The sequence below is a fragment of the Schistocerca serialis genome, chromosome 5 (assembly GCF_023864345.2).
Source record: "Schistocerca serialis cubense isolate TAMUIC-IGC-003099 chromosome 5, iqSchSeri2.2, whole genome shotgun sequence".
NCBI classification, from domain to species: Eukaryota; Metazoa; Arthropoda; class Insecta; order Orthoptera; family Acrididae; genus Schistocerca; species Schistocerca serialis.
In genome coordinates, this window is record NC_064642.1 from 65,828,224 (window position 1) to 65,854,585 (window position 26,362).

At 44.5% G+C, this 26,362-nt stretch overlaps 1 protein-coding gene across 1 annotated transcript in view; it reads left to right on the top strand.

The window, feature by feature from the left end:
* The window catches only part of LOC126481079 (atrial natriuretic peptide receptor 1-like), a 1,220,509-nt gene that overhangs the window by 1,083,649 nt on the left and 110,498 nt on the right, over positions 1-26,362 (top strand). Inside the window, exon 14 of the mRNA XM_050104566.1 lies at positions 5,186-5,357. Within this exon, the coding sequence (XP_049960523.1) occupies positions 5,186-5,357 (172 nt within the window). The remainder of the gene's footprint in view (positions 1-5,185; positions 5,358-26,362) is intronic.

Here is a 26,362-nt window from a genome sequence, read left to right on the forward strand (position 1 = left end):
ATTTGCTTTAAATGCGCATTGTAACCGTCGTGAACGGTAGCTGCTACTGTGATTCGACGTTGTGAGTTGATGTTAGTCAAGAATGCCTTTGAGGAGAGAAAGACGCCATTATCAGCACCTAACTGAACTTGAACGAGGTCGTGTAATAGGGCTACGAAAGCTGGATGTTCTTTCTGAGATACTGTAAAAAGACTCCAGAGGAATTTAGTCGCTGTACATGGTTGCTGGCGGCGGTGGTCACGAGAGGGTACGGTTGCAAAAAGACCCGCCTCTGGACGGCCACATATCACTACTGACAAGGGAACATCCCCATCGCACCCCCCTCAGATTTAGTTATAAGTTGGCACAGTGGATAGGCCTTGAAAAACTGAACACAGATCGATCGAGAAAACAGGAAGAAGTTGTGTGGAACTGTGAAAAAATAAGCAAAATATACAAACTGGGTCGTCCATGCATAAGATAGGCAACATTATGGGCAATGTTAGACGAGGAGCGCCGTGGACCCGTGGTTAGCGTGAACAGCTGCGGAACGAGAGGTCTTTAGTTCGAATCTGCCCTCGACTGAAAATTTTGCTTTCTTTATTTTCGCAAGGTTATGATCTGTCCGTTCGTTCATTGACGTCTCTGTTCACTGTAATAAGTTTAGTGTCTGTGTTTTGCGACAGCACCGCAAAACCGTGCGATTAGTTGACGAAAGGACGTGCCTCTCCAATGGGAACCGAAAACATTTGATCGCAAGGTCATAGGTCAACCGATTCCTCCACAGGAAAGCACGTCTGATATAATCTATACGACTCTGGTGACAGCATGTGCGTCACATGACAGGAATATGTTGTCGACCTACCTGACTAGTACACTTGGCGAATGGGTAAAAAGATTCTTCTACCTTGCCCGATTTAGGTTTTCTTGTGGATGTAATAATCACTCCCAAAAAAGTGATGAAAACATAAGAGTTTGTCACATAAACTGAAAATAAAAAGTTAAAATTTTCGGTCGAGGGAAGATTTGAACCAAAGACCTCTTGCTCCGCAGCTGTTCACGCTAACCACGGGACCACGGCGCTCCTCGTTTCATATACCCCTTAATATTGCTTATATTACACATGGACGACCCAGTTTGTATATTTTGCTTATATTTTCATAGTTCCACACAACTTCTTCCTGTTTTCTCGATCGATCTGTGTTCAGTTTTTCAAGGCCTATCCACTGTGCCAACTTATAACTAAATCTGAGGGGGGTGCGATGGGGAGGTTCCCTTGTGAGAGGGGAGACCATCGTGCTCGGCGTCTGGATCTGTCGCATCGTACTGTATCTGCAGTACCAATTTGAGCAGCAGTTGGCACCACAGTCACACAACGAAGTGCTCCAAATCGGTTACTTGAAGGACAACTCCGGAACAGACACCGTGTGCCGTGCATTGCACTGACACCAAACCACCGCCCACTTGCGATTTCAGTGGAGTCAACCGAGAGCTCATTCAAGGGCAGGGTGGAGGTATTGTGTATTTTCAGATGGAAGCCGGTTCTCACTCGGTGCCAGTGATGGCCGTGTGTTGGTTAGGAGGTGGCCGCCTGAGGGCTGCAGCCAACCTGTCAACATGCTAGACACACTGGACCTACATTTGGAGTTATGTATGGTCTATGGAGCAATTTCATATGTCAACAGGAACACTTTCGTGGTTACCCCACACACCCTGACTGCAAAACTGTATGTCAGTCCGGTGACTGGACCTGTTGGACTGCGATTCATGAACAGCAGTGCAGAGGGTGTTTTCCAACAGGATAACGCTCGCCCACATGCCGCTGGTTTCGCATAACATGCTTCACAGACATGTTGCCTTGCCCTGCTCGATCACCAGATCTGTCTCCAATCGAACATATATGGAACATTAGGGGATAATTCCAGCGCCATCAACAACCAGCAGTAACCATGACCGATCAAGTGCAACAGACATGGAACTCCATCCCGTAAAGTAACATCTGGCACAATTATAACACATTGTATTCACGTTGGCATGCTTTGAGTCAACATTGTGACGGTTATAACGATTATTAACGTACCACCATTTCATGTTTTCAATAGCTTATCTCGCACTTACATTAACCTCTGATTTTGCTATGTTGATCACTTAAATTTGTAATCAAGACAAACGTATTTTCATCACTCCATTGTCCGCCCCCGGTAGCTGAGTGGTCAGCGCGACAGAATGTCAATCCAAAGGGCCCGGGTTCGATTCCCGGCTGGGTCGGAGATTTTCTCCGCTCAGTGACTGGGTGTTGTGTTGTCCTAATCATCATCATTTCATCCCCCATCGATGCGCAAGTCGCCGAAGTGGCGTCACATCGAAATACTTGCACCACGCGAACGGTCTACCCGACGGGAGGCCCTAGTCACACGACATCATCATCATCATCACTCCATTGGTGTTGCAATTTTTTTCCGTCAGTCTATGTCTTCCCCTGTATACACTATGTGATCAAAAGTATCCGGTCACCTTGCTGAAAATGACTTACAAGTTCGTGGCACCCTCCATCTATAGCTGGAATTCAATAAGCTGTAGGCCCACCCTTAGCCTTGATGACAGCTTCACTCTCGCAAGCATACGTTCAGTCAGGTGCTGGAAGGTTTCTTGGAGAATGGCAGCCCATTTTTCACGGAGTACTGCACTAAGGTACCGACGTCGGTCGGTGAGGCCTGGCACGAAGTCGGTGTTACAAGACATGGCAGAGGTGTTCTATAGGATTCAGGTCAGGAGTCTGTGCAGGCCAGTCCATTACAGAGATGTTATTGTCGTGTAACCACTCCGACACAGGCCGTGCATCATCAACAGGTGCTCGATCGTGTTTAAAGATGTAGTCGCCATCCCCGAATTGCTCTTCAACAGTGGGAAGCAAGGAGGTGCTTAAAACATCAATGTAGGCCTGTGCTGTGATAGTGCAAACCCCGTCCATGAAAAACACGACTACAACATAACACCACCGCCTCCGAATTTTACTGTTGGCACTAAACACGCTGGCAGATAACGTTCTTCGGACATTCGCCACATCCACACCCTGCCATCGGATCACTACATCGTGTACCGTGATTCGTCACTCCACACAACGTTTTTCCACTGTTCAATCGTCCAATGTTTACGCTCCTTACACCAAGCGAGGCGTCGTTTGGCATTTACCGGTGTGATACGTGGCTTACGAGCTGCCGCTCGACCACGAAATCCGTTTCCTCACCTCCCTCCTAACTATCATAGTACTTGCAATGGATCCTGATGCTGTTTGGAATTCCTGTGTGATGGTCTGGATAGATGCCTGCCTATTACACATTACGACCCTCTTCAACTGTCGACCTGTACGCTTTTGTGTTGCACGTGTCCCTTCGCGTTTCCGTTTCACTATCACATCGGAAACAGTGCACCTAGGGATATTTAGGGGCATGCGTACAGGTGAATGACACAGGAGGCAGCCAGTCACCTGACCACGTTCGGTCTGTGAGTTCCGCAGAGCGCCCCATTCTGCTCTCTCGCGATGTCTAATGACTACTGAGGTCGCTGATATGGGGTACCTGCCAATAGGTGGCACCACAATGCACCTAATATGAAAAACGAATGTTTTTGGGGGTATCCGGATACTTTTGATCACATACGAGGTGTGGCTAGAAAAAAACCGGACTAGTACTGGTGAAACAATAAAACGAATGCAATAAGGCTGAAAGTCGCGTGGCCTGTCACGTGACTCTCGCTCCGCCTACTGCTCGAGTTTCATCTGCCTCCTGCGCTCAGTCTGCCCGTGGCGTCTGTTTTAAGTAGTTGACGTTTTGTCTGTGCGTCGGAAAATGTTGAGTGTACAGAAAGAACAGCGTGTTAACATCAAATTTTGTTTCAAACTAGGAAAATCTGCAAGTGAAACGTTTGTAATGTTACAACAAGTGTACGGCGATGATTGTTTATCGCGAACACAAGTGTTTGAGTGGTTTAAACGATTTAAAGATGGCCGCGAAGACACCAGTGATGACACTCGCACTGGAAGACCATTGTCAGCAAAAACTGATGCAAACATTGAAAAAATCGGTAAACTTGTTCGACAAGTTCGCCGTTTAACAATCAGAGCAGTGTCTGAGTTAACAGGAGTTGACAAGGAAAGTGTTAGGCAGATTCTTCATGAAAGTTTCAACATGAACGAAGTGTGTTCAAAAATGGTTCCAAAGTGTCTCACAATTGAACAGAAGGAACGCCGAAGAATGATTTGTTCTGACATCCTGGAAAACATTGAAAGTGATCCCACCTTCTTACAAAATGTTATTACTTGCGATGAATCGTGGTTTTTTACTTACGATCCCGAAACTAAACGCCAATCGTTGCATTGGAAAACTCCTGGTTCTCCACGACAAAGAAAAGCACGAATGTCAAAATCTAAATTCAAGGCAATGATGATTGTTTTTTTTTTACATCAGAGGGATTGTGCACATTGATTGGGTACCTGAGGGACAAACAGTGAATCAGCATTACTACATTAGCGTCCTCGCTACCCTACGTGAGCGAGTACGGAGAAAACGGAACGATTTGTGGAGAAAAAAGTCATGGATCCTTCACCAAGACAATGCCCCAGCTCACAGTGCGTTGTCAGTGAAGACGTTTTTGGCAAAACACAACATTCCCATCTTAGATCATCCACCCTACTCACCTGATTTGGCCCCCTGTGACTTTTTTCTTTTCCCTAAAGTCAAGTCAGCTTTGAAAGGAACTAGATTTGGGACTGTTGAAGCAGTAAAAGAAAAAGCGACGGAAGTAATGTATGGACTTACCGAAAATGATCTGCAGTATTGCTATGAACAGTGGAAAATTCGTATGGAGCGGTGTAGAGACCGAGGAAGAGAGTACATTGAAGGAGATAACATGAAATTGTAAATAATTGTAAATAAATGTTTTTTCCAGCATCAGTCCGGTTTTTTTCTAGCCGCACCTCGTAGTGTATGTTGTTCTAATTGGCTCCTTTTATATCCATAAAAGTTATTTGCTGATGTCTTGACGTATGTCATATCGTAGTCTTTCTTCCAGTTTTTGTGTTGCGTGTATCACTTTCCCTGCTCATTCTGCAGAGAACCTCCTAATTTTCTATGTTCTCAGCCAGCTCATTTTTCAGCATCCTTTCCTCCTCTTCACCTTTGCTGAAGTGCTTGCGGCCGTGTTGCAGAGATCGTGGAGAACGTGAAGAACGGCGGCAAGCCGCTGTTCCGGCCGACCATCAGCGACAGCTCGTGCGAAGACGAGGTGGTGGGCCAGCTGATGCGCCGCTGCTGGGCCGACGACCCCGCCGAGCGGCCCACCTTCCAGGAGCTCAAGGCCGCCATCCGCAGGCTCAACAGGTACCATCAGCCTCTGCCCCTACATCTACATCTGTTCTCTGCAAACCAGTGTAAGGCGCAGCGGGTACGACCCACTGTACCAATTATTAGCGTTTCTTTCTGTTCCATACACGTATGGAGCGCTGGAATAGCGATTGTTGGACTGCCTCTGTGCGTGCAGTAATTATTCTAATCTTAACCTCACGATCCCTGTGTGAGCGATACGTGGGGGATTGTAGTACATTCCCAGAGTCAACATTTAATGCCAGTTCTTGGATCTTTGTTGATAGACTCTGTCGGAACAGTTTACGATTATCTGCAAGAGTCTTCCAGTTCAATGCCTTTCAATATCTCTGTGATACTCTGCTACGTATTAAACATCACGGTGAGCGTCAACAACATTGCACCACGAAACAAGCAAGTAGACCACTCTCCCCTATCTGGGCTTTTGCTGTTTCCTGCATAAATGATTACTGTAGCTGACTATTTGCCTAACTTTAAAGTCAGTTCAATTCCGACTACAACTGCTTTCATGCAAATTGCAGTTTAAATGTGGTAGATGTTCCTATAAAGCCTAAGTACGCCGTATGGTTTACCATTGCTGCAACATGACATAAGCTGCTGCCCGCTCACTCCTCCCATCCTCGCACTCTTGTAGTTCTCGTCCAAGCTGGTATCTCCGTTTCCTCTCCAACCCTTCCATAGTGCTGCGCTTGATTGACTGTGAAACACGGACTCCAACGTTTCCTAGGCTGCAAGTCACATGTAACAATACCAACTCATACGTATATAAAAGACGGCAAACACGATTCACTCCAGTTCTCGAATTTTCGCTCATCCCGTGATCTACTGAAATCTGTTGGTACTGTCTCCATCACGGATCTTGCCACTTTAATTAATTCTCAAAACAACAATTGCAGTCAGTTTAATGTGATTTATTTAGTTTGTTACAAATTTCAGTCAGGATTAATTTTCCTTATTGTTTCATCTGAATGTCACCATCATGTTCTAAAACTGATTAAAATTTAGCAATGTTTTTAAGCCGCTATTTGAATACGTGAAGAGTGACCGAATTTTCCACTTGCGACCCACTTAGTAAATCATCCTGTACAGCCCCGTCTCCCTGATACTGTGTGGACCAGATCAACGACAAACTCCGACAGGAATGAAGACGCTCTGTGCCGAATCGGAGAGGAAAGGAATATGTATAAAACACTGTTAAGGAGAACGGATAGAATGATAGGACATCTGTTAATACACGAGGCAATGACTTCCATAGTACTAGAGGGAGCTGTAGAAAGCAAAAACTGTAGAGGAGATTGGAATACATCCAGCAAATAATAGATGACGTAGGTTACAGGTGCTACTCTGAGACGAAAAAGGTAGCACAGGAGAGGAACTCGTGGCGGGCCGCATGAAACCAGTCAGATGACAAAAAACAGTATGGACCAAAACAAGAAAATGGGCTCCAAAATGCGTACCTTATAAGCTGTGAGAACTTGTTCAGTAGAAGAGAGGTGTTTCACATTGGCGAGGGTGAACAATTCTTTTGGACTTCAGTCTTCTGTCTGGTTTGATGTGGGCCCCTACGAATTCTTCTCCTGCGCCAACCTTTTCATCTCAGAGTAGCACTTTCAATCTATGTGCTCAATTATTTGCTGAATGTATCCCAATCTCTGCCTCCCTTAACAAATTTTACCCTCTACAGCTCCCTCTAGTACCATGGAAGCTGTTCTCCGATGTCTTAATATGTGTCTTATCGTCCTGTTCCTTCTTACTGTCATGTCTTCCATACATTTCTTTCCTCGCCGATTTTTCGGAGAACTTCCTCATTCCTCACCTTATCAATCCACCTAATTTTCAACGTTCTTCTGTAGCACCACGTCTCAAATGTTTCTGTTCTCTTATTTTCAGGTTTTGCCACAGTCCACGTCTCACTACTGTACTGTGCTGTGCTCCAAACGCACATTTTCAGAAATTTATTCCTCTAAAAAAGACGTATGTTTGATACTAGCAAATTTCATAGGCCAGGAAAGCCCTTTTTGCCAGTGCTGAACTGCTTTATGTGTCCTCCTTACTCCGTTATCCTTCCGTTGATTTTTCAGTTTTAATCCCACGGTCACCTCCCCGTCGGCAGTCCCCTCCCAGAGACCCGAATGGTGGAGTAGTCCGGAATCTTTTCTCAATGCTGAGATCATAATGACACTTTTTCAGTTACAGGCAACATGCTCTGTGGATACACGTTATGTAAATTTAATGCAGTGGGTTGCATTGCCTTCTGCATCCTTATGCCGTTGATCATTGGTGATTCTTCCGCTTTCTAGGGGCAGCTTTCCATTCCAAGGGAAAGAGAGTGCCCCAAACTTCTGCCCGCTCGTCCGCCCTCTTTGACAAGGCCGTTGGCAGAATGTGGGTGACTTCTTATTCCAGAAGCCCTCGACTGCCATTGCTGACGACTTTTATTCAGAACTTAAGCAATGTCGGGGCTGGAAACCGCAATCGAGGACGGTTTGATTATTAATCAAAGACGCTAGCCTCCCTCCATTCTTTTAAGGGATCTTACCTTCTCGTCTCACAAAAGTTGGGGTGGGGTCAAAGTGGGCAGGGGTCGCAACCCGACGCCTGTTTACCATGTCCCTTTCCCTCCGCCCTGAAGCCCAGAAAAGTGTAGGGAACATAGAGTAGAGGTACAAAGAAAATCAGTTACTTATTTACCTATTTCCTTCTTTGTAAATTATTATTAATATCACAGACAGGGAAGTGCACTTTCGCCTTTATTGTTTATTATTGTTATGGATGAAATCCTACAGCAAGTATCAGATGCAATTGGAGATCATAAAATGAAAGCAGTGCTTTTTGCCGATGACCTGATGTTATGGGGAAATTGCGTGAAGGAGGTGCAAGAGCAGTTAGATGCATGGGAGGCAACGGCAGCACAATATGGAATGCATTTCTCTGCAAAGAAAAGTGAAATAATCGTCACAACAAGGAAGAAGAATAGGCCAAATGTGGATATAACTTGTGGAGGGGAAAAACTACAAGTGGTAGAGAACTTCAAGTACCTGGGAAGCGTGATTGAAAGTAAGGGGGGAAACGCAATGGAAATAAATGAAAGATGCAGAAAAGCAGGGCAGTTCTACAAATGCATTAGGGGGCTTATTTGGAGCAAGGAGGTGCCACAGAAATCCAAGGGAATTATATACCGAACCTACTTTGTCCCCATATTGACATACGGAAGTGAGACATGGGTAATGCACAAAAGCGACAAAAGTAGAATACAGGCTAGTGAAATGAAGTTCCAGAGGAGCAGGTTGGGTGTAACAAGACGAGACAGATTGCGAAATTTGTATGTGAGGGAAAGACTAAAGGAGGAACCAGTACAGGACAGGATAGAAAAATCAAGACTGCAGTGGTATGGACACATGAAGAGAATGGATGAGGGAAGAATTCCAAAGAGGATGTTTGATCTGCAACTGGAGGGGAAGAGGCCCAGGGGAAGACCAAGAGATAGATGGGTGAAGGGAGTGAAGGAATGTGTGATGAGAAGAGGAGAGAACTGGACGAAGGTGGAAGAGGGGGAATGGTGGAAAGACAGAACACGGTGGAGAGGCTTGTGTTCCCGACAGACCCAGCCAGTGGCTGGAAACTGTCCAAGATGATGATGATGATCACAGAGAATACCAGGAAACCGTCGTCGGGAAAAGGAGGGAGCGGCAAGTTACCAGATTTGGTGAAACTATCGACTTATAGTTTCGCGGAGAAGAAAATTCCGATGAACAGAGAATGACTGGTTCTAAGAGAGGAAAAGTCATGGCTCAAACCCTCATTGCAGTAATACCCCAACTTTGAGGTCATCAGAAGGGGTAGGGCGCTGTCTCTTCCGTTTCATCGGCGACCGTTCTTTCGTAACATATTGTTCAATAATGGATGGTGGGCGGCTGCTGTCCAACGTATGGCTAGATGGCAGAAAAGCAGAGGTCAGTACAACTCCACGATCAACAACCTCGGAGTCGGGAGGGACGGCTTGCGTCTGCTGACTGCGTTAGTCCGTTGGTACTACCACCGGCAGCAGTGTAGGTGAGACAGATGAAACGTCTATATCATTGTCGAGAGGAGGCGACACCGGTGCCAACTAATTCAAAGTGGGTACAACAGGAAACCCCGCCACGGACACATAAGATGATGGTAACACAGTGAACACTGCAGGGAGAGCGACGTCTCCGATCGGCGCTTGAATCATTCTACGTCAGCGACGTTCAGAACAGACATGGCCTTCCTGGGCACAACCTGAACAAGTGCGCCGCTGGTCGTCACGTGTGACAACTCTGCAGCAGGCGGTTACCAAGTAGGAAGGCACGTGCTTCCTCTGCTCAGTTTTGATCTTCCGGCCACCGTTGAGGACACGGTATGTTTCGAACGTCTTCCACGTTTCAGCGACGTGATTGACGACTTTTCTATGAGGTTTAAAGGGGGCCACGATGACGTCCGAAGGCACCTGAAACGGGAGTTCGGAAGCAGCAACGTTCAGCGGTCAAAAGCAGCGTGGACCTACTGATAACAAACAGACCCGAACTTTTCGACTCTGTATGTACAGAACGGGGAATCAGTGATCATAAGGCCGTTGCAGCATCCCTGAATATGGAAGTTAGTAGGAATATAAAAAAAGGGAGGAAGGTTTATCTGTTTAGCAAGAGTAATAGAAGGCAGATTTCAGACTACCTAACAGATCAAAACGAAAATTTCTGTTCCGACACTGACAATGTTGAGTGTTTATGGAAAAAGTTCAAGGCAATCGTAAAATGCGTTTTAGACAGGTACGTGCCGAGTAAAACTGTGAGGGACGGGAAAAACCCACCGTGGTACAACAGCAAAGTTAGGAAACTACTGCGAAAGCCTCTCAGACAAACAGAAGCTAAACGATGTCAAAGTTAGCGTAAGGAGGGCTATGCGTGAAGCGTTCAGTGAATTCGAAAGTAAAATTCTATGTACCGACTTGACAGAAAATCCTAGGAAGTTCTGGTCTTACGTTAAATCAGTAAGTGGCTCGAAACAGCATATCCAGACACTCCGGGATGATGATGGCATTGAAACAGAGGATGACACGCGTAAAGCTGAATTACTAAACACCTTTTTCCAAAGCTGTTTCACAGAGGAAGACCGCACTGCAGTTCCTTCTCTAAATCCTCGCACAAACGAAAAAATGGCTGACATCGAAATAAGTGTCCAAGGAATAGAAAAGCAACTGGAATCACTCAACAGAGGAAAGTCCACTGGACCTGACGCGATACCAGTTCGATTCTACACAGAGTACGCGAAAGAACTAGCCCCCCTTATAACAGCCGTGTACCGCAAGTCTCTAGAGAAACGGAAGGTTCCAAATGATTGGAAAAGAGCACAGGTAGTCCCAGTCTTCAAGAAGGGTCGTCGAGCAGATGCGCAAAACTATAGACCTATATCTCTGACGTCGATCTGTTGTAGAATGATAGAACATGTTTTTTGCTCGAGTATCATGTCGTTTTTGGAAACCCAGAATCTACTCTGTAGGAATCAACAAGGATTCCGGAAACAGCGATCGTGTGAGACCCAACTCGCTTTATTTGTTCTTGAGACCCAGAAAATATTAGATACACGCCCCCAGGTAGATGCTATTTTTCTTGACTTCCGGAAGGCGTTCGATACAGTTCCGCACTGTCGCCTGATAAACAAAGTAAGAGCCTACGGAATATCAGACCAGCTGTGTAGCTGGATTGAAGAGTTTTTAGCAAACAGAACACAGCATGTTGTTATCGATGGAGAGACGTCTACAGACGTTAAAGTAACCTCTGGCGTGCCACAGGGGAGTGTTATGGGACCATTGCTTTTCACAATATATATAAATGACCTAGTAGATAATGTCGGAAGTCCCATGTGGCTTTTCGCGGATGATGCTGTAGTATACAGAGAAGTTGCAGCATTAGAAAATTGTAGCGAAATGCAGGAAGATCTGCAGCGGATAGGCACTTGGTGCAGGGAGCGGCAACTGACCCTTAACATAGACAAATGTAATATATTGCGAATACATAGAAAGAAGGATCCTTTATTGTATGATTATATGATAGCGGAACAAACACTGGTAGCAGTTACTTCTGTAAAATATCTGGGAGTATGCGTGCGGAACGATTTGAAGTGGAACGATCATATAAAATTAATTGTTGGTAAAGCGGGTACCAGGTTGAGATTCATTGGGAGAGTCCTTAGAAAATGTAGTCCATCAACAAAGGAGGTGGCTTACAAAACACTCGTTCGACCTATACTTGAGTATTGCTCATCAGTGTGGGATCCGTACCAGATCGGGTTGACGGAGGAGATAGAGAAGATCCAAAGAAGAGCGCCGCGTTTCGTCACAGGGTTATTTGGTAACCGTGATAGCGTTACGGAGATGTTTAGCAAACTCAAGTGGCAGACTCTGCAAGAGAGGCGCTCTGCATCGCGGTGTAGCTTGCTCGCCAGGTTTCGAGAGGGTGCGTTTCTGGATGAGGTATCGAATATATTGCTTCCCCCTACTTATACCTCCCGAGGAGATCACGAATGTAAAATTAGAGAGATTAGAGCGCGCACGGAGGCTTTCAGACAGTCGTTCTTCCCGCGAACCATACGCGACTGGAACAGGAAAGGGAGGTAATGACAGTGGCACGTAAAGTGCCCTCCCCCACACACCGTTGGGTGGCTTGCGGAGTATAAATGTAGATGTAGATCAACCACGACAGTTCCAAGGATCGAAAAATGAATTTCGAGAACATTTGGCGGCGGGAGACGCATTTTGTGCCGTATAAACGGTACAACTTCATACACTTCGTGTCGTTCATGATCCAAAGGAAACGTTAATTTAATTATGGCTTTGCGATGGAAAATGCCATGATGGTCGGTGAATTCGGACACGAAGACAAACCGCTACGCGCAAGTAAACAAACGAGCGCTGGCTCGCAAGCAGCGCAACAAGCGAGAAGCAAAAAAGCTGTACTCGCTCACCATTACCCCTCTACCACGGGTGATCGTAGGGTATGCATATTGGAGCCCATGTTGCTGTTTAGGTCCACACCACCACGTCTGAAAGTTTCTCGGTGTGGGGGGTGGGGATTCCATAACCCCATGAACCGAAAAAAACTATCAGTGTTTGTCTTTCAAATACTGTCATTTTTTATGTTATTCTCGGCCATTTAACTCTACTTATAATTACGTGAACCTACATGTGGAGAAATGAACCTGATAATACAATAAGAGAAATCGAAAACTGCACTGTAATATTTCTGTGTTCGTTTTTACCGCTCACTGTTGGAGAGTAGAACGTTTTAGAAGTACTCTGAAGGGCAAGGTTGTTTGATTAACCCTCCACCAAGCGCTTAATATTGGAATGTGCACTGAAGTGACAATGGAAATGAGTGGAAATGAGCGTATGGCATTGTTGGCCGGGACGCCCCATTCGGGGAAGTTCAAAAGCCGCCAAATGCAAGTCTGATTGCAGTCGATGCCACACTGGGCAACATGCGTGCCGGTGATAAGGATGAAATGATGTGGACAACAGAATATCCAGTCCACAAGCGGAGAAAATCTCCAAGACGTCCGGGAATCGAACCCGGGCCCGCTTGCAGGGGAGGCTCGCACGTTACCATCCAGCTAAGTGGCGGACGCTGAGGTGACAAAAGTTATGGAACGGATTCTAATATCGTGTTGGACGTCCATTTTCCTAGCTTAGTGCAGCAACTCAAAATGGCCTGGACTCAGCAAGTCACTGGAAGTGGCCTGCAGAAATATTGAGCCATGTTGCCTCTACAGCCGTCCATAATTGCGGAAGTGTTGCCGTTGATGAACTGTGTGCACGAACTGACTTCTCGGTTATGTTCCGCAAGTTTTCGGGCAACCTATTTGGCCAAATCATTCGCTCTAACAATCCAGAATGTTCTTCAAACAAACTGCGAACATCTGAGGCCAGGAAATATGACCTATTGTCAGCTGTAAAAGTTAGATTGTTGTCTGGGAATGTGGAATCCATGGATGGCTGCAAATGGTCTCCAAGTAGCTGAACATAGCTATTTCCAATTAATGATCCATGTAAACACCATTGAGGATCCACCACCAAGTAAACAGTGCTATGTTGAAAACTTAGTTCCATGGCTTCGTGGGGTCTGTGCCGCACTCAAAAATTTGGAAATTTGTGGTAAGTTGCTATGGGACCAATCTGCTGAGGTCATCGGTCACTAGGCTTAAAAACTACTTAATCTAACTTAAACTATCTTATGGGACAACAGACACACACATACCCGAGGGAGCGAAGGAGGACTCGAACCTCCGACGTTGTGGTGGGGGACGGAGGGGGGAGTGGGAGCCGCACGGCAACACCGAGCGGCCACACTCGAAACCTACCATCAACTTTTACCAACTGAAAGCGGGACTCGTGTCACCAAGCCACGGTTTTCCAGTTGTCCAAGGTCCAGCACATACGGCCACAAGCATAGGAGAGGTGCTGCACGCGGCTGCCGTGCTATTAGCAAAGGCATTCGCGCTCGTCGCTTGCTGCAATAGCCCATTAACTGCTGCGCGGACCGTGACAAGCCGTCTAGACCGCGCGGCTACCCCGTGCGACACTGGATCTTGAAACTCAACTCTTGTCATTGCTATTAAGGGCTGAGCTATCTCTGTACTGTTCACGATCCTTCTTCACAATTTCAGTACTACCAAGAGCAACAAATCTTACATATTCGGAAGCTCTCCTATGAGCCTATCTAGACGACCAATTCTAATAGAAAGATTATCGCGTAGAAACTGATCGACGTAGTCTGAGCTTCTGTCTGTTCGAGCTGGGACATACAGTATATAGGAAAGTTCCCCTCTTTCGGTTATATGAATATTGCTGTAACCGTTGAAGGTCTGAATGGTGTGAAACGCGTTCCGTGTGCAGTTTCCGACTATTATTTTACGGTGTAGACCTCCAGTAGGCGTATCGTTTCGTAATCATAGCCGTGCATTCATAAGGGGTTTTAAGCAACGGTTTCCGATGCCAATTTGCAGAACGGCAACCCGTTGTTTAACTGAAGAGTGAATAAAAATAGCTTAGGAATTGTACCCCAATCTTAGGAGAAATTTTTGCTACGAGGACGTCTTCGAGCGCTATAATTCGAACTGGTTGTTTTCGGACCTAAAATCCTTGCAGTACCGTGATTAATCGATCTCTATTTTCATGGATTTTAATCTAAATCATTTAATTAATAAACTACATCTCAAGTTTTATCTAGTTGCGCAGCCACCTTTGAACAAAAAGATGAACTACCTTGCAAAGAGCATACAACCAACTTGAATCTACGTGGCCTCGAAAACTGTAATCAGTATCATGGAGTTGCACTATCGTATTTTTGAATCTGCTTTTCCTCATTAAAATCAAGAGGTCACCGCACATAAAATATGAGCCATGCTGTCAGTCACCTTTGTTTCAAAAGAAACTATCCATTTTCTCGGAAGAAATCGCTGTTTTTCACCAAGTTGAAATCCTCCTTTTTGTTATTTGCACAATACCAGTAGAAGCAGTATATAACTCTCATTATATGTTTTAAGAAATGCAATGCATAGAATGACGGGAGCTTCAACACACTCAAAATGTGTTGTTTTCTATTTAATACATGTTTCCTGTCAATTAACATTCCCATGGTCGTATAAGAAATCGGTGGTATTCTTCTTCACGGTCTTCTGTTATAACGACTAACAATTGTAAGTAATCGGTAAATACAGGGGATATGAATGTGAATTCATAGTGTACATTTCCTTAATATGTGTTATCACAGGCCGTTAATGGGTTCTATGAAGTATGCGTCACTACGTAACGTAATGAGCCTGAAAGAACTATTTTCTCATTCTTATGAGTAGACTTCTACAGCAGTATGTCTTATAACCTCTCCAAAATAGTGTATTTCAATGTAGATTTGTTCATGGGTGTCGTGTAACGGCACATAGAGTTTTCACTTGTTGTGACAAGTAAAATGTAAATATTATTAATGAGAGGAGCCTTCTGCCGAGTTCGCGTGTCCTAGGTCTTACAGAGACCACTTTGTGGAACAGCAGTCCACTTCCTTTCACGGCACGGGATCCTTAATCAGGTTGCGCCGGTTCTGCATGTTTCCAACTTCCAAAAGCTGGAGCAGCTTTTCAATTTAGAGCAAGGGACTTGGAACAAAAGAGAATTGTTCCTATCTCCGACTCCATCCCACGGTGTTATTGAATTTCACGAGAAAGAACTTCATACATTTTCTGCAAAAGTAATATCACTGAGGATAATCGGAAAAAGGGCCATGCTGTAACAAATACAGGCGGCGTACCTGGAGAAGGTGATTTCAGTATAACAGTCTCATGTGTTTTGTCGCCTGTACGTAAATCTGACTGAGAACGAACAATTTACAAGTTTTACAAATACCAAACTAATGTGTTACATCTGTTCCTTTGTACTGTCGCTTGGGATATTCCGAGCATGCTCTGGAGGATTGCAGTAGAGATGTTCATATTCACCGTCTCGGATAACATTACAACTTTAATTCCTCTTCTGACTTTGATGTTTAATTTGTTGTCTTTCCCTTTTTTCCTACCGTGTTGTGCCTGATTTCGTATTCTTCTCTGTCTTGGTAGTGTTCTAAATTTAGTGCGTTATTATAGTTACTTCTTGTTGTCCAGCCTATTGTACTGCGTTACTGTTGATTTATTTTTCCATCAATACAGGCCTATTTATTTGATTAGCGTGTGGTTATTCATTCTGTTAAGGCATCGAAAGAAGGTTAACCTTCATTTCTTCTGATATTAGCTATATATTTTGTTAAATCACCTAATTACTTCTCATTTTTTAATCTACTGTTTTTGTGTTTCAGCAACTAACTTTTAAAAAATCTGTCTGTCAAGTAACAATATTATACCCATTATAAGTCTACAGAGTTTCGTGGATGTTGTTGTTGAAGGTAAAAATCCCCTATGTTATTAGGACGCGTCACATTCCTCCTCATTTTTTGTTACGCAATTGACGTTTCGACACATCTGCTGGCATCTTCTTCAAGATCTTCCGGCGTTCACTTGACCAGGACATCAAACGATTCTGAAGAAGATCCCAGAAGAGAGAGTTAGACTTTGAGTATGAAAAGAGAAATAGAGAAGGAACGTGATTCTGCCCAATAACATACAAGGGTTTTGTCTTTAATTATTATCACATTTGCAGCATCGACATGTATATAAACATTCCTATTTTCTCACTGTGATAGAGAAGACCAGTTGGCTGGCTCTGAGCACTATGGGACTTAACTTCTGAGGTCATCAGTCCCCTAGAACTTAGAACTAATTAAACCTAACTAACCTAAGGACATCACACACATCCATGCCCGAGGCAGGATTCGAACCTGCGACCGTAGCGGTCGCGCGAAGACCAGTTGTATTATTATTATTATTGTTTTATCGTCATCATCATCTTTCTCTTCTTTCATTGCTTCCGATCTGAGTGAGATGTGACACAATACTGCAAGAATCACTTGCACCTGGGAATATTTGTGTGCAGCCATTCTTTCTGATTCTGCTATACAACCAGGACCATAGAACCTGGTGCTTTATTTTACATTTTCCTGGAGTACGGCGATAATCTTTACGAAGTTTGCTAAACCGGTATAATAATTTTTGCTTACGCACATCACTACCAAGCTATTTTTTTCTTGCATCAGGCAGAACCCAGCTCCTTCTGTTTTAACACGATTTTATTACGTCGCTATCTTGTCCCTTTGTTCGGTACAGACTTTGCAGTTGATTTTAAACTAACTTCCCGTTGAGTTAGATACTTCAAACTTTCAACACAGCTCAGAACTGGACGAAAACGCTATAGTTACTCGCTTTTTTGTCTGGTATGTGGCGGAGACTACTTCGTCTATCACTGTTATTTCCTGATGAGCTATGGACTTAAGACTTTGAATATAGCTCGCAAGCGAGTGGTATTGCAATAATAAATCGCTTTCTTATGTGTTGTGATGCGGAGGATACTTCATGTACCGCATTGTTTCAGACTTATCCTGTTCCAGTTGCGAATGCTGCTCGATAAGAATGATTGCTTATAAGCCTCCGTGTGAACCTGACTCTCTTCTACTTTTTGCTTTCAGTATATTCCCGAGATAAACGTAGGGGGAAGCAATATATTGGTTAGGTGAGGAGAAACTGAAACAAACTCGAAATTTACCACATTTCTCTAAACATGGTTCAAATGGCTCTGAGCACTATGAGACTTAACATCTGAGGTCATCAGTCCCCTAGAACTTAGAACTACTTAAACCTGACTAACCTAAGGACATCACACACATCCATGCCCGAGGCAGGATTGGAACCTGCGACCGTAGCAATCACGCGGTTCCGAACTGAAGCGCCTAGAATCTCTCGGCCACCACGGCAGGCCACTTTTCTCTGTTGTAATCTCATCTAAATCCACTGAAAAATTCCACACACACAAGACTAAAAGGCAATAAATAACTATTTATACAAAGTACGATTTTAAAACGGACTAGGAGATATAAAATAATTTCTCCTCGTCCCATACAGATTCGTAACCCCATACATATACTGCTGACAATTTATGCTTGTGAATATTTAATAGCTATGACGATACTTGTAGAAGTTGGAACGGAGAATGTGAGACATGTGTACTACGTAATAGTAAAGAGTATCGCAAACAGATGACGAAAAAATTCAGTTCATATCATTTGCAGTAAAATAAAATTTTTAGTGACCTAAATGGAATATTCATGCATCAGTAAGGAGTATCGGAAACAGATGACGAAAAAATTCAGTTCATATCATTTGCAGTAAAATAAAATTATTAGTGACCTAAGTGGAATACTCATGCATCAGTTATTTACTGCATGCGCCCCACGTTTTCATTTAAGAATTCACAAGCACAAACTTTCAGAAGTATCTCCATGGGACTAGGAATCTGTATCGAGCTACGGTAAATGATTCTGCACCTTTTAGTCCACTTTAAAACGTGTCTCATTAAAAGATTTTGAATTTAAACAATTACATCTTTGCAGGTACGGATGTGATGAGCTAGCATACCCAAAAAGAGTTAGTGTCTCACCACTTAAAAATATATTTAGGGAGAGGCCTTATACCGTTCATCTTCGTATTTATACACTACGGAACAAAATGATGTCAAATGTACAGAAAGTTTTTCAGCGAAATAATACGCGCAGAATATTACCCTCTATTAGGGATGGAAGTAATGAGAGACTTTTGCCGCACACATCAGCATCAACGCGAGAGCTTGCTCTGGCCATTCTGTTCAGCCTGACAAAGAAAGAGATGTGAAGTTTGAGTAATTTAAAATCCAAATATCCTACTTGAAAAGGAGAATCATTTCCGGTAGCGTGTCGCGTAAAATACGAATAAAAGAAAATCGTGAGTGACAGCAGAAAAGTTATTCATAAAGAAACCCATTATTTTCACAGTCGCAAGCTCTCGCAAAACTATTTGTAATGGACAAAGTCAGTAGTAAGAATAGCACATTTTCTGAAATCGCATGCATTGTTCAAGTGTCACTTATGACAGTTTTCAGTGGAATTAAACTACGAGTATGAAAACTTTATATATTACTGCAAACCATGTTTTTAAGTCAAGGCCTGGAACGGTTTTTCTTTTTAAAATCCTCTGTTGCTGAAAAGGGAACACTCGAAACGGTTTATAGACCTCACTACACACTGCCTGCAGTAACACACTGCAAGGTAAGAAACACCTTGCTTCTGATTTGAGGGGGACGAATTTAAAAAGAAAAATTGCATTCTGAAGGCGACAAATTACAAGGCTGATTTTCTAAAAGTTTTAACGACAAGGCCAATCTTACATCTGCTGTCGAGTCATTTTCGAGAGCGTTTGCCATTTTAATTCTAAGTTCCCCTGTGCATATGCATATGCAGATGCAACTGATTGATCTCCAGTTGCCGGCCGGGGTGGCCGGCGGTTCTAGGCGCTGCAGTCTGGAACCGCGCGACCGCTACGGTCGCAGGTTCGAATCCTGCGTCGGGCATGGATGTATGTGATGTCCTTAGGTTAGTTATGTTCAAATAGTTCTAAGTTCTAGGGGACTGATGACCTCAGAAGTTAGGTCTGATAGTGCTCAGAGGCATTTGAACCATTTTGAACCATCAGTTTTTAGTGGATAGGTTGCTGGGGAAATTTGTAGTCCGGAATTGTGGAGTCCCTGTATTGTGAAGCCGCTCTAATGTCTGTTACGTTGTTCTTTGTGTAACATATTGATTTTAATTGAATTTGCATTATGTCAGTTAATTCTGTAGCCGTTCCGGTATCACCATATAATCCCACTGCAATTGGAACATGTGTCTTGCGTTTGAGATGTCTGATGCTAACGGTCAAGGTGACAGTTTTACAGGTAAGGTCTGATTTAGCTGTGATATTACAGGTAAGAGTAGCCAAGCTGCGTTAGTATTTTTGATCAGTCTTAATCCATATTTTCTCAGAACTAACCTCATTACGCAAAGTGAAAAGTCTCTGCAACTCTTCACAAGCCTGGACCTTGTCAGCCATTTACCTCAACAGCATAGGTGCTGCAGAACGTAAGAAAACAAGCGAATGACCCCATTACCCCTCTCACTAGTAGGCGGAATGTTCTGGGAATTAAACGCTGCAAATGGATAACATCTGCTCTCTTATCCTTTTGCCACCGTGAAAGTCGGTTTCGTGGTAAAGCACATGCCAGGGGAACGAGAGGTCACAGTATTTAATGCTAGACGGAACACGGAAATTTTCTATCTGCGATTAATCAAGCCTTCACCATTTTGTGATGTGAAGAATCTACAGAAACGAGGTGTGGCTTGAATTCTACATTGCCGGCCGTTGTGGCAGAGCGGTTCTAGGAGCTTCAGTCTGGAACCCCGCGACCGCTACGGTCGCAGGTTCGAATCCTGCCTCGGGCGTGGATGTGTGTGATGTCCTTAGATTAGTTAGGTTTAAGTAGTTCTAAGTTCTAGGGAACTGATGACCTCAGATGTTAAGTCCCATAGTGCTCAGAGCCATTTGAACCATTGGAATTCTAAATTAAACGGTAGGTCCCCTTCTCCCAGTTGAACAACTAGCGTAGATTCGGGACACGTAAGTGGCTGAAGTGGCGTCCTATTGAGAGACTTGCATCCGGCCATTGAGCCACAAGAAATTACTGTTATACCACCGTGAAATTTTGTATAATTGACTGATGGAAGAAATCGGAACACCAAACTATAGTTAAGGTAGGGCAATGGAATTTCAGAAATAAACTTCTCTACGTAATATATTAAAGTGACTGACATTGCAAGACCACAGGTTAGTACAAGCGCGAGATAAGCCATTGCAAATGCAAAATGCTGGTACCTTAATACCCGGGGTAACAGAATGATGAATGTAAGCTCGCAAACGTGCATGCATTGTGTTGTGTAGGTCCCGGATGTCAGTTTGTTGGATTGAGCTCCGTGCCTGCCGGATTTGGTCGGTCAGTACAAGTACGCTTTAATGCTGGTTGTGGATGACGGTGGAGTTGTCGTCCGATAATGTATCATATGTGATAGATTGAAGGCAGATCTGTTGATCTAGCAGGCCAAGATGACATGTCGACACTCTATACAGCATGTTGGGTTACAACAGAGGCATGCGGCCGAGCGATATCCTGTTGAAAAACACCCCCTGGACTGCTGTTCATGAGTCGCAGTACTACAGGTCCAGTCACCGAATTCTACATCTACATCCATACTCAGCAAGCCACCTGACGGTGTGTGGCGGAGGGTACTTTCAGTACCTCTATCGGTTCTCCATTCTATTCCAGTCTTGTATTGTTCGTGGAAAGAAATATTGTCGGTATGTCTCTATGTGGGCTCTAATCTCTCTGATTTTATCCTCATTTTCTCTTTGCGAGATATACGTAGGAGGGAGCATTATACTGCTTGACTCCTCGGTGAAGGTATGTTCTCGAATCTTCAACAAAAACCCGTACCGAGCTACTGAGCGTCACTCTTGCAGAGTCTTCCACTGGGGTTTATCTATCATCTCCGTAACGCCTTCACGATTACTAACTGATCCTGTAACGAAGCCCGCTGCCCTCCGTTGGATTTTCTCTCTTTCTTCTATCAACCCTATCTGGTACGGATCCCACATTGGTGAGCAATATTCAAGCAATGGGCGAACAAGCGTACTGTAACCTACTTCCTCTGTTTTCGGATTGCATTTCCTTAGGATTCTTCCAACGAATCTCAGTCTGGCATCCGCTTTACCGATGATAAACTTTATATTAACATTCCATTTTAAATCACTACTAATACCTATTCCCAGATAATTCACAGAACTAACTGCTTCCAGTTGTTGACCTGCTATATTGTAGCTAAATGATAAAGGATCTTTCTTTCTATGTATTCTCAGCACATTACACTTGTCTACATTGAGATTCAATTGCCATTCCCTGCACCATGCGTCAATTCGTTGCAGATCCTCCTGCATTTCAGTACAATTTCCACTGTTAAAACCTCTCGATATACCACAGCATCATCCGAAAAAGGCCTCAGTGAACTTCCGATGTCATCCACAAGGTCATTTATGTATATTGTGAATAGCAACGGTCCTACGACACTCCCCTGCGGCACACCTGAAATCACTCTTACTTCGGAAGACTTCTCTCCATTGAGAATGAAATGCTGCGTTCTGTTATCTAGGAACTCTTCAGTCCAATCACACAATTGGTCTGATAGTCCATATGCTCTTACTTTGTTCATTAAACGACTGTGGGGAACTGTATCGAACACCTTGCAGAAGTCAAGAAAAACGGCACCTACCTGTGAACCCGTGTCTATGGCACTCTGAGTCTCGTGGACGAATAGCGCGAGCTGGGTTTCACATGATCGTCTTTTTCCAAACCCATGCTCATTCCTACAGAGTGGATTTCTAGTCTCGAGAAAAGTGATTATACTCGAACATAATACGTGTTCCAAAGTTCTACAACTGACCGACGTTAGAGATATAGGTCTATAGTTCTGCACGTATGTTCGACGTCCCTTCTTGAAAACGGGTATGACCTGTGCCCTTTTCCAATCCTTTGGAACGCTACGCTCTTCTAGAGACCTACGGTACACCGCTGCAAGAAGTGACGTACTAATTTGTAGAAACGGCTTTCATCAAAAAACACAACAATTTCCCGCCCTGCCCACGAATGAGCTCTCGTTTGACGCCACTGAAGTCGAAAACGACGGTGGTTTGGGTCAGTGGAATGCAATTATAGGGCATCTGTCTCGGAGCTGTCCATGAAGTAACCGACTTGTAACAGTGTGTTGTTTCACTTTGGCGCAAACGGCTGCCGAAATTGCTGCTGGAGATGTAGTACGGTGCCCCACAGCTTCAGGTCGAACACGATGGTCGTCTTCTCGTTGGTGCCACGGGGCCGTCAAGAGCTCGATCTTCTTGCGATCTTACATTCTCATGACAGTCATTCACAGTGGCTACATTCCTTCAGTATCGCAGAAGGAACATCCAGCTTCTGGTGGCCCTATTGCACGAAGTCGTTCAAACTCAGTGAGGTGTTGATAATGACGTCTTGGTTGCCTTAAAGGCGTTCTTGACTAACATCAGCACATTACGTCCAATCTTAAAGCTTACTAACTTTCACGAACGTTACTCGTGTATTTAAACCAAACCTGATTTGCATTCTAATAGTGGCGCCAGTAGTGAGACCCCTACGCGACTGGCGCGAAATTTGAGTAGACTTCATCTTTCAAATGTAGAAAAACAGCTACAAACTTTCATTTATGTCAGACAGCTTCTTCTTTGTGTGCGAATTTATTTCCATCAGCGTAACGCGGGAAGCTATACGGAGCCTTCAAACCGTGCAAGTTATAGTGTAGTAAGAGCGTTATGGGAGGCTGAAAAAAAGGAATAGTGGGCTGTAATTTTTATTAAGGTGAGTGCACCACCTTCTGTAACAAAGAATGAGGGGTGTGGGTGGCAGAGTGTCGTGAAAGTACACAACTATCCATTAAAATTGCTACACCACGAAGATAATGTGCTACAGACGCGAAATTTAAGCGACAGGAAGAAGATGCAGTGATATGCAAATAATTAGCTTTTCAGAGCATTCACACAAAGTTAGCGTCGGTGGCGACACCTACAACGAGCTGACATGAGGAAAGTTTCCAACCGATTTCTCATACACAAACAGCAGTTGCCTGGTGAAACGTTGTTGTGATGCCTCGTGTAAGGAGGAGAAATGCGTACCATCACGTTTCCGACTTTTATAAAGGTCGGATTGTAGCCTATCGCGATTGCGGTTTATCCTATCGCGACATTGCTGCTCGCGTCGATCGAGATCCAATGACTGTTAGCAGAATATGGAATCGGTGGATTCAGGAGGGTAATATGGAACGCCGTGCTGGATCCCAACGGCCTCGTATCACTAGCAGTCGAGGTGACAGGCATCTTATCCGCATGGCTGTAGCGGATCGTGCAGCCACGTCTCGATCGCTGAGTCAACAGATGGCGACGTTTGCAAGACAACAGCCATCTGCACGAACAGTTCGACGACGTTTGCAGGAGCATGGACTATCAGCTCGGAGACCGTGGCTGCGGTTACCTTTGACGCTGCATCACAGACAGGAGCGCCTGCGATGGTGTACTCAACACATTTCCGATGTGTTACGACCCGTGGCTCTACCCTTCATTCGACCCCTGCGAAACGCTACAATTCAGCAGGATGATGCACGACCGCATGTTGCAGGTCCTGTACGCGCCTTTCAGGATACAGAAAATGTTCAACTGTTCCACTATCCAGCACATTCTCCAGATATCTCACCAATTGAAAACGTCTGGTCAATGGTGGCCGAGCAACTGTCTCGTCGCAATACGCCAGTCACTACTCTTGATGAACTGTGGTATCGTGTTGAAGCTGCATGGGCAGCTGTACCTGTACACGCCATCCAAGCTCTGTTTGACTCAATGCCGAGGCGTATCAAGGCCATTATTACGGCCAGAGGCGGTTGTTCTGGGTACTGACTTCTCAGGATCTGTGCACCCAAATTGCATGAAAATGTAATCACATGTCATTTCCAGTATAATATATTTGTCCAATGAATACCTGTTTATCATCTGCATTTCTTCTTGGTGTAGCAATTTTAACGGCCACCAGTGCATATTTGGAGAGGAGAGGTGAACTGCACAGCTGCTGCCTGCAGTTGAATCCTCTCCTCGGGCCGTGGTGAACGCTATTGTCGAAAAGTGCAAGCGAGCGCGCACGCACGCACCACATGAACATACACACTTGGCCAACGTGACTCGAAAACCACGTGCCTGTGTCACTGTTCCTGCGGTGTGGCTGCGCCCCTCTCTTTCAAAGCAGCTGAGCCACAGCTCTACGGATCGAGTGGGCTGCATCACGCAGTGACGTCAGCGCGAGATCCGGGTTGGAATGTAACATGGAAACGAGCAAGCCAAGTTTATGACACCTCGTTGTTTGGTTCTTTGAATAAACAGACTGCATTATTGTCATAAGCGTCTATAACGGCTCTGAGCGCTATGCGACTTAACTTCTGAGGTCATCAGTCGCCTAGAACTTAGAACTAATTAAACCTAACTAACCTAAGGACATCACACACATCCATGCCCAAGGCAGGATTCGGACCTGCGACCGTAGCGGTCACTCGGTTCCAGACTGTAGCGCCTAGAACCGCACGGGCACTCCGGCCGGCAAGCGTCTATAACTTTCCTCGAAATCCTGAAAGAATGTGCCTAGATAACAAGAACAAGCAAGGGGTATTATTCGACAGGCTCTTAGTAACACCGCCTCAATAGTAATGTTTACCAGGCAGAATTTAAGCTACTTTAGAATTCAGTTAGGCAAGGAGATAGACCCGTCTTTACTTACCAGTTGTATACATGAGTGATGAAAAGGAATTAGTGACAAAGGTGGTGAAAATGGAGTCATGTTTCTCTGTAAAAAACATCAGTTTGACAGTTGACTGTATGGCATTTGCAGATGACCTCGAGATTCTTTTTCGTATTCTTTAGGCACAGCTACCAAGCATGTGAACGAACTGAAAACCGATCAGCGAAGGCAGGACTCCCAATCTCTGATGAAACTAAATTTATGACAAATTTCAACCAACCAATTTCAATATGTACGATAGTATGTAGGGCCAAACACCTCTTAGAAAGAAGCCTTTGTATCCCGGATCGGAAAACAGCATTTGAAGTAATCAAACCTGTCTACAACAAGAAATCATTATCAGTTAATTCCAGCATACACATTACCGCACAGTAATCGGACTAGAGGCGCTGTCTGCCGCACAGTGTTTTTTGTGAATATGAAAGGCTGATCGAGGAAGAGCCGGCCGCCGTGGCCGTGCGGTTCTAGGCGCTGAAGTCCGGAACCGTGGGACCGCTACGGTCGCAGGTTCGAATCCTGCCTCAGGCATGGATGTGTCTGATGTCCTTAGGTTAGTTAGGTCTAAGTAGTTCTAAGTTCTAGGGGACTGATAACCTAAGATGTTGAGTCCCATAGTGCTCAGAGTCATTTGAACCATTTGATCGAGGAAGAAGAAATAAGGGAAAGACACATACTAAGGAAAATCGTCGGCTCTATGAAAGAAAATGGTGTATTCGGGATACGATACGCATTGAACTCTATACGCATGTAGGAGAGACCGTAACAGCAGGCGTAGGAGGAGGGTTGTTTTGTACGGCCACACTGCCCGTACGAACAATCGGATCCTTCATTACTTTCTCAACACGAAAACCAAGTAGAAGTGGTTCGTGGAAGTAGAAGAAGGCATGCAAGAAATGGGGATAACACCGGATGGTAGCCACCAACGCATTCAGCTCAAGAATAACTGCAAGAGTGCCTGGGTTTCCAAGGAAAATTAAAAGCACAAACCTGCATAACGTGCACTCAGTCGAGGAAGGAAAGGTATAGGAAAAGGAAACGGAAAGGCTTGTCTGAAGCTTAAGTTCCTGGCACAAGGAAAAGCAAGAGT